This window comes from Oryzias latipes, chromosome 13 (genome assembly GCF_053564925.1).
Source record: "Oryzias latipes strain Hd-rR chromosome 13, Olatipes_Hd-rR_3.1".
In the NCBI taxonomy this organism is placed as follows: domain Eukaryota; kingdom Metazoa; phylum Chordata; class Actinopteri; order Beloniformes; family Adrianichthyidae; genus Oryzias; species Oryzias latipes.
The window spans coordinates 25,105,152-25,114,851 of record NC_136249.1 but is presented as its reverse complement, the minus strand read 5'-3'; the positions used below and the strand labels follow the sequence as shown (position 1 = coordinate 25,114,851).

Genomic DNA, 9,700 nt, shown 5'->3' with positions numbered 1-9,700 from the left:
ATTTTATTTATACTATGGATTCTACTCATCTCTAGAATGACAGCGCACAGTACCCGATAAAGCAAATAATGATTAGATTTTATTTCAATTTACAATTTTATGATTTAATTTGAAAAAACAAAAATACAACAGCAAAATTAAAATGAATACATTGAAAATGAAGCTGATTCATGCCTACAAGGGTATGTCTAAATGATTCAGCTGTCAGGACGCTTGACAGAATATTTCTGAAAAATGTCGGAGATGTGGAAGATAATTTAAAACACAGTGCCTCTAAAAATAATCATATAGCTTTCCTTTACTTGCTAAGGTAGTAGAGCAACCCCAGAGACAAAAACTAGATGAATTGAATCATTTTCATTCAGAAAACCTTACAATTTATCTGACATGGACATGGACAATAGGACAATAATCCGCAGCATTTGAAGGAACTTGAGGGAATTTCTTTGGCTTCCTCATCCTCACTGCAGTCTGCAAGTCAAAGGGGACGCTGAGACACATTCATTTTCAGAGCCACAACCTGAAGAATATTCATGGATTCTCCAGGATCAACAGAAGAGAGGACTGGAAATCAAGGATTATTGGAAATATCAGGGCTTTACTGTTTTTAGAACGGTGCTTTTCAATTATTTTTTGCCAGGCCTCCCCTAGGAAAAAGAAAATATTTCGTGCCCCCCCCCCCCCCCCCCCGCACACACACACACACTCGCGCGGTGACAATATATTAGGTTAGTATCTATAACATTTGTAAGTATACCTGAAATTGTATCTTCTAACATTAACAAAAGAAAAAAAATACTTTATAAATCCACTTTCAACAAATTTTACCTTTGTTTTGAAACCCTGCTGAAGTCTGAAACCGAAAAAAAGCTTATTGCCTGAAATCAAAAAATCTGTCAGTCAGTTTAAACTAGAAACATTTTGACCAACTGAACCATTTGATGCGGAGAAAAATGATTCAATCAATAAATAATATTAAGTGTAAATTGATCTGAAACATTAACACAGCAGCATCAGTATATTTAATGTTTTTAGTCTGAAGAAACAGGTAAAAAACATGTGCTGATTTTTTTTCTAAATGATTTTTTATCCATGATCTCATAAGTGCAGCTGTTTTCCTGCATTACCTGCTGTCTTTCTATCAAATACTGACACCAACTAAACCACAAATGAAAAAAAGAATACATTTATGGAAAATAAAGACACATCATCAAAATGTCTACAATAGTTAATAAAGAATGACATTATTAGCATGAGCTCATTTATCTAAAGGCACGCGGTCATCCTGGTGTTGCGCAATCCAGGCTGCACTTGCAGCGCTCCACGAGCCCCGTTTACAGCCTGAGCCCACTACCCCTCCCCTTTACTTATCGTGTGTGACAGGAGACAGGAGACAGGAGCAGCTGCAGGGACGGCAGTTCACAGTTTCAGGCTGTTACAAACTCTGTCATTTAACTGATAATAGGAAACCAGCAGTGGCGCAGATTTTTTTCCAAGCACTGAGCTGCTGTCTCCACCGCCCCCTGGTAAATTTGCGCCCCGGACAATTGCCCGTAATGCCTTTGCCTAACTCCGCCACTACTGCCCTGGCATCGCATCGGGCGCACCTCCCTATTTGGGAAGCACTGGTTTAGAACAACACACAGCTTTACAAGAAAGACAAAAAAAAGGAGGAATACCCTCAGGTTGTTCTAGTAAATACTAATAATTTAACAAACAGTGCGTCTTATCTGTGATGTTTAAAACTAAGATAGGGATTTGGATCAAAAGTAAAGGCCTAAAAGTGAAAAAAATCACAAGACGCTGTTAGGGAACAAGAATAAGGAGAGAGAGAGAGAGAAAAAAATGGATTTCTTAAAGTCCCTCATGACAATTAAAAAAACAAACAAAAAAACAGTTCCAGTGGTATTTTAATCATGATTGTAAAGTTTTTAACCACAATCCCACAACCTAAATGTCTTTAAAAATCATATTTCATGTTCATCTGAAGCTGCTGTTTCCATAATCATGGGCGTGACCGTTGGTGCTGAGCTGAGTAGCCCCGTCCTTGATCCCTCTTTTTCTGCATATGTCTTGTATGAGTGAAGATCTTGACATGAGGGTGGGGGGTTTGGGAGGCATAAATGACACCGACATTCTCTTTTCTCAAAAGTTTATCTTTAGCGATAAAGAAACTGTGAAAAGTGACATATTTTGACACCTTTTGAACAATGTGTGGAATGACAAAATGAGTGTGTAACCAGACCCTTCTATTTAATAAAATTACACACCAAAAAGAACTTTGACAAGCCCCTGAAAAATGCTTTGAATGCTTAAAGATGCAGATTGTTGAATTTACTTGAACAGCAAAAAAATAAAATAAAATAATGAAATGCCAAAAAGAAAGGGACTATTCACACAAAATTGTCAAAACAAAAACAACTTTTTTCCTGCCTGCATGGTGGCAGAGGAAGGGTTAAGTTTAGGATTACGGGTTATGGTTAAGCTGCGTTCACACCAAACACGATTCGCGTAGTAGAGGCGGCCAGTTTTAATGTTAGGTCAATGGTACAGACGCCATCTGAGGTTCTGCAGCGTGAAGGTCTGGCAGCAGAACGCTGCACAATGAAGCACAATTTTAGCGGCTCGGCACAACTTGGTACCCGTCAGGATCAAATCTCCCAGCAGGACCCATCCCGACTACTATTGGGCGAAGGGGCAAAGTATTTTAGAAGCATTATTGTGAAAATACAACTCCAGAAGTAAAGTTATCTCGTCTGGGATGCTTAAATAAACAAAACAAGCTTTTAACTGCTGTAGAAAAAACACACACACACAAAAAATGTCTCTTATTTTATTGTTTGTATATTAATAAAAGGCTAAAGTGTAAAAAGAATAGAGCTAGAATTAATCAAACTCTAAATTTTTAATGGAATTCTATGTGTAAGAATTAAGTCTTTGAGTCCTTCTTGTACTTTTTGGAGGTTTGTGACAAAGATCCTTCCTCTATAAAGGTCTGTTGCTGTCAGTTGCATAATATCTCTTTCTTACATTAGTGAGATTTTTTTTTTATTTGTGTGAAAAATGTCAAGACATTTCAGAATTTCTCAGATCCATTTCCTTTGTGGGCTCATTTAAAGTGTGTATTGTGTGTAAAGCACAGTGGTTTCAAAGTTTGATGTCATTGAGGCTCACTCACTGCAGATATTTAAGGCGGTATGAGATAATTCTTCAACATGGTTGTTTTGAATTATATACAAATTTGTGTAAATCTTAAGTCTCAGTTTAAAAAAAATAATTGTGCTTGCCTCATCTTAGACAGCACAAAGATTGAAAACATCTGGTAGATCAGTCCTTAAGCTAAGCCTATGTGGTGGGAATGCCTTTTGTGTTCAGCTGTTAAAGTGTATTAAAGAGTTGGGGAGGTGTGTGTGTGTGTGTGTGTGTGTGTGGGGGGGGGGGGGGGGGGGTAAAGTCCCTGACATTTGAGGGACATCTGATGTCACAATTGACAGTTCACTTGCAACTGACAGTTGAAAAAAACAACCTTTTTCAGTGTTGCGATTAACTGCTTTCAAGACTATTGCAGTTTCTGAAATGATCCGTCACGATGAGCACAAAGACGTTAGGATCTCTGTGTACAGCCATGCAGAAATGAATTGTTCTGGCCCTGTGGGTTGTTGAAGTGGGGGGGGGGGTCACTGCTGCTTGAGCTTGTTTCCCACAGATGCCATCAGATTTGGTGTCTGGGGAGTTTTGGGGGTGAAGGAATACCTCGGACTCATTGTGTTTTTTTTCAGGGAGTTTATGCGGTTTTTGCCTGATCCACAGTTGTTCCGCTGTGGGAATCAGTGAACAGGAGAGCCATGTTGTGAAGTGATGACTGTGTTAAGGAGCCATTCACCTGTCAGGTATGTTTTGTTGAAGATGTTAATTGGTTTATTGAACACGCTGCACAGTCAGTCTGCCTTATCAAGATCCACCAAAAAACATTTCTGCTTTTTAGCAGAGATCTTATATCTGTTTTGGCTTTTTCATTGATTGTCAGTTCAGTAAAGAATAAATGTCTTTTATCAAATAACATATCTAATGGTTTAGCATCTTCTTTGTATCAGTAATTCTAATATTCTATATTGACTGAGAGGAACTTTACAATCAAAAAATGTAGACGTACTTGTTCAAACGGTGTGAAAATCCAAAAAGGCTCAGTGGGGCTTTAATGCTCGGGCCTATGCTGTGAAAGCACCAACCAGCTAAAAAAATACAAGCAGCTGCTGATTTTAGTTGCTCTAAATCTCTTTTAAATTTGTGTACATGTTTTACCTGATACTGTATTTTCTTGGCCTTTAATAATTTACTGCCTTTCAAGTCTTACTCAGATCATCTTTTGATCTATTTTCAAAGAGTTCCCAAAGGTCTTCTAATTATAAATATGCTGTTTTTAGCCAAAATTAACAACCTGTGTTGTTTTCTACAACATCATTTCTGCAGAGTGTCGGTAGTTCTAGAGATTTGCTTGAGTTGTGGGCGGGACTGTTGGACTGTGGTAAGCCTGCCTCTTCTTCCCAACATCCTTATGTTTACATGCTCTCCTCTAGCTTACAACCAAATATCAGAGCTGTCCAGCCATACAGTTTTGAATCAGATTCCTGCTTAGACGAGGAAAACAAAGACGTATGGATCCCGCCGTCTGTGAAGCTTGTGGCCTGCCAATTGCAGCACTTTTGGGTCCTTTTTGGGGCAATTGTAATTTTTTTTTGTGTTATAGTGGTTTTGTTTTAACCTAATTTATGTTTTTTTTTCTTGAGGTTTTTTTTTAAACTCAAAGGAAATAAAATAAGTATTTTGAATTATGGAGTTTTTAGTGTAGGTTGTATTATGTAAAACACTTTGAGTGACACTTGTATTAAAAACTTTAAGGCTTGAATGTCAAAACATGTGAGACCCGTAGTTTTAACTGAACTAAATCCTACTAAAACTTAAAAAAATGAGTTTTCTCAAAGATAGTGAAAAAAAGCAAACATTCAAAGTTTTTAATCATACACTAAAATAAGTTTGTAACTTGTAGTAGAGTATTGTTACATTACATTTTTGTTTTACACCCGTATATCAGATTTTTACTTATCATCCAATTCATGGAATACTAAAAAAAGTAATTATACACATATTTTTGAATGAAAAACTACTTTTGAAAACATACTTTTCACGGTTTTAATTTGAAATCCACTCGCCTAACTTCCGGCGTGCTCCCGGTTGTGCGCTTCTTACTGGACCGGCTGCAAAGCTTGATAGGGAGGACGACACTGAATGATCGTCTGTCCATCAAAGCTGCAATTAGAGAGATCTAAGGGAATCTGAACTGCGGAGCTGCGGCTCGTTGTCCTGAAACGAGAAGCAGAACTGATTAATTCAGTGCGTGAAAACACCGGTCCTGCTCTGACCTTAAAATACAAAAAATAAAAAATGAAATTGGGTAAGAGGTCTTCCTGAAACTAAACGCCACGCCGGGTGGGTGTGCGTGTTGACAGTGTCCCTGTCATAGCAAACGCCTTGAGGGGGGAAAGCAGCAGCCGAAAATATCAAACCCCACTGGGACAGTTTTCTAATTATGACCAAGTATTAAGTTTACTTTTTTCCAAAACAAGCGCAACGTCACAGTTGTTTATTTACTACCAAGTGATATAAACAAGTAGTCCGAAGAATTTCCAGTCTGAACATAACCCGAGTGTACTCTAACCTTTGAGAAAAAAAGAATAATCCCGCGTCCCCATGACGAGGCGAAAAAACGAATCCAAACACACGACTTTGGCGCCATCTGCTGGTTAAAAAAATCCCCTGCACGCTATGAATCCCAATCTAATCTCAGACAAAAGCAGGGAGATGACAGAGAAAATTAGGAGAATCAAATGAAATGGGCCAAGACAAAATTGGATTCAGAAACCATTTCATCTTTTTTAAATTTTATTTTGTAAATGGGTTATCACTCAGACTGTACACAACACATCATTTCTGAGTTTGACCCAATGAAGCCAAAAAAAGGGGAGTGTCCAAGGAGCGGGGTGCAAAGGTGGTCTGGTAACAGCAGATGAAGGACATGGAGAGTAAGGCTTGGCTTCTGGTGCAATTACTCTCAGAATCTGTAGCTTTCCGGACGTTACATTGACCATCATTTTTAATAGAAAAAGACAAAAAAAAATAATTTAAAAAATGCATCACAGAACACTTGAATAACAACTAGGGGAAAAAAATGAAAGCATGTGAAACTATGGCATAGCAAGCCCCCAGGTTACACTCATTAAATCAATATGAGAACAGTTTTCCCCACACAAACACGTCTACGTGCCTTGTAGTTATATGTTATGAAGTACTGATTGAATTCATGCCAAGGCTCAATGCCTTCCTTCACTATAGCTGGGAATAGATAGTGCTGGGACCAGAAACTGATGTTTTCGATATTACATGTGTTATAATGACCACATTAGTCCACTGATCATACCTTTGTTTTTTAACAATACGTCAAATAAAAAGGAGTACTTTAAATCCCTCCGGACAAAACTATGCAGATTATCATAGAAACCGATGACGAGACAATCTACTGAGACACAGGCACGGTGCACAAGCTTTGCAGGCAGGAATGGAAACTAAATCTTTGTCGTTTTTAAATAGTACAAAACAATTTTAAAGACCCCCCCCCCACGTTTTATTTTTTTTTGTTTTTGCTTCAAAGCCTAAACCGAACTGTGAAGCCAGAGCTTTGATCTGTGTCGGTGTGAGGAAGAGGAAGTACAGCCGTCATGGCTGTACTCTCTCACAGAAGTGGCGTATATTTAGATCAGGATCATAGATTTCCTTCATCAATTCCTTTTAACCCAATTTTTTTCTTCTTCTTTGGACTTCCTGTTAACAATTTGGTCCACCTGTTTTCCTCCTCAACGATGCTCTCTCCATCAGAGACAGTAACGGGTGAGAATAAAAGTGATCGAACGCTCAAACTTTGATCTGGCTCCTGCAGTGCGGTCCTGGGATGGGATTCTGTTGGTCGGGTAAATCCTTCTCTTCTGGTGCCACTCTTAAAAACTCATGGAGAATCTGACTGAACCTTCAGCACGTCTGTGAGATATGAAACACCCCTGCAACATGTTCATCTGCAGACAACACACACAAAAACAAAACTCCAATCCCCTGCAGGTCAAACATGCAGAACAAGCTACTGAGTGATACTAACAAAACAGTTTTACACTTGCACAGTAAAAATAAAGAAAACAGAAACATTTCTATATATAGTTTGTAGTTATATCGTTTTTTTACATCTACATTTTTTTCATATTGACTCTGTACAGTTGCAATTTCAATGAAGAGTTGACCAACAATCATCATGAGAAGACAAAAGTGTTAATCGTTCTAACTGGATAAATTAAATAAAGTAAGAATAAAAAAATAAAATCAGTCTCTCGTGGCCTAAAAATAAATACATTTCCCAGGCGTTAAAACTTCCCATAAATGAAACCAGAAAAGAAAGCACAGCCAAAGTGCGCTGTTGTGTTGCTGGGAGTGTGGTGTTAAGGGCACTAGAAATGAAAGCTCCTGCAGTGTTTCTCTGTCGGGCTGAGGCTCCGCCAGGCCCATCATACTTTGCTCTCAAAGGTATTTGTCTGTACGACACTGTTATGTGCCGAAGAGATCAGGGCGTTCGGCAAGTCTGCCTCCTCCAGTCTGACTTTCCTGCAGCGGGAAGAAAGGGACAAGGTCTCAAATTAGGAAGGTGGACATCCCGGAGAAACAAATGCATCTCAGCAAACTGGAGCTGAACACAGCGGAAGCCGGTTATTCTCAAAGACATCTTCACCCAATATGTAAGAGGACACTGGAGTTAGACGTCTTCTTACATATTTCTTCACCACCTCGACAACGAAAGGAGAAATTAAACAGATAATGACTGACCCCACAAACTGCATTGCCTGACATTTGGAAATTCAAACTGCACATGTCTGACAAATGAAAAGAGGCTTTGATACGTTTGGTTAGCCTCGAGTTTATGGTATATTATTTCCATGTTAATCTCAAATCTGCAGCGGCTGCCTGCAGCCGTCCGGAGCGGAAAAGCCCCTCGGTGTTCTCTTTTTGGAAACGCTCAGACAGGCAGACACTAACAGCCTGAGACACAACACCGTAAGATTTATAGACCCGTTCCCATCATCTTTATATCTAGTCTAAAAGCCTTCCTAGTGGTCTTTTAATCATGACTATGCCGTTTTTAGCTAAAATCTAAGAATAGTCGTTTTCTAGACCATAGGTCGAATCTGAACTGCTTCCCTCCCCCTCTGGCTCCTCCCTCCCTATTGCTCCAGTTGTAGGGGTGTTTGAGGCTGTAGTGGCTGGCTATCCCTCCGCCGGTAGGGTGACCTGCGTTACACCGAAGCGTGGAGGAGAAACGCATTTCTTCATGCGGGTGTGTTCTGAAGCACAGAACTTTAGATTTAAATGTAAGAAATGACTTTCTGTTTTTATTAATGACTCTTTGAAGTTATAAAATCAATCTTGTTATGCATTTACAAAACGCTGGCAGCTACGCGCTAACATAGACGACTGGTAGCTATTGATGACATCATCGAACAGTAGTAACGTTTGAATTTCCCCTACATGTATAAAAAATACTTCTACATACAAGTCCTCCATCATCAGAAAATACCACAAGAACATGTTAAAAACAGGATTTTCACTGGAACGGGTCTTTAAAGACTCTTTCAGAATGTGTCCCAATATCATTTTGGTTTCTACAGAAGCTTGTTTACTGAGGACTGAGCCACAGTGAAATGCTGCCTCCACAAGAGGGAGTGTGATCAAATCACTACTTAAAGTTCTTAAAGTTTTCCCTTTTTTTTTTCTAAGGTTGAAATGCTCTTTGGACATTTGGGATTTGACTCTTAAAATTAAAAAGCATGAGAGTGAAGGTCTATTAAATCTTCTCATATTGAACCTATCAGTAAGTCATTTCCTACAAAAGGTTTAATCTCAGGAAAAAGAAAAACCATCATTTGAATGTAAAATAGTTTCAGCTGATTTTAAAGAGGCTGAGACATTTGGTCGATCTTTGTGTGCTTTTAGTGTGCAGTAATCTCTAAGAACCCTTCACAAAAAATCTGTAATCACCACTCTTCCAGGACAATAAATCGCTTGACAAGAACTAAATCAAAGACGGCGCAACAAATGTAACAGTATTCATGCTTTGGAACATGTTGTAAACATGTTGTAATTAGGAGTTTTAAGGGGAATTTCCATACATGGCAGATATGAATTATATATAAAAAAAAACTAAAAAACTAAAAATGACACCTGCAGGAGTCAAAACATGCATTTTCTCCCGCCCAAAAACTTTCAAAGAGATCTGCCAGTTAACTACTCCAAGCAACTTATTTAAAGTTTGCCTTTTGCTCCAAACCCAAGAAGATTAGAAACATTGTTCAGAAGATCTTAAAGACCCACTCCAATCATCGTTTGATCTGTTTTCAGTGTTAATTATGGTTATGCTGTTCTGAGCCTAAATAAAAGAAACTGTGTGGTTTTCTAGGACGTAGTTTCTGCAGAGCAGCAGGAGTTCATTAGAAATGTGCTTCTGAGTTGTGAACAGAACTGTTAACGTTGACTCTGGAGCAACCCCCCCCCCCCCCCCCCTTCCCCTCTCCACTGCTATGAGCTTAGTGTCCACATCACAAATCTACTC

At 38.9% G+C, this 9,700-nt stretch overlaps 1 protein-coding gene across 16 annotated transcripts in view; it reads right to left on the bottom strand.

Annotated features, from left to right (window-relative positions):
* Positions 1 to 5,922: 5,922 nt before the first annotated feature.
* Positions 5,923 to 9,700, bottom strand: part of ncam1b (neural cell adhesion molecule 1b) — a 107,023-nt gene continuing 103,245 nt past the window's right edge. For 15 of the 16 annotated variants that reach the window (XM_078929382.1, XM_078929378.1, XM_078929385.1 and 12 more), the window contains one exon: positions 5,923 to 7,701. In XM_078929382.1, coding sequence (XP_078785508.1) covers positions 7,605 to 7,701 — 97 coding nt within the window. In that variant the 3' untranslated portion in view covers positions 5,923 to 7,604. The remainder of the gene's footprint in view (positions 7,702 to 9,700) is intronic. The other variant, XM_078929384.1, reaches the window with a different exon arrangement.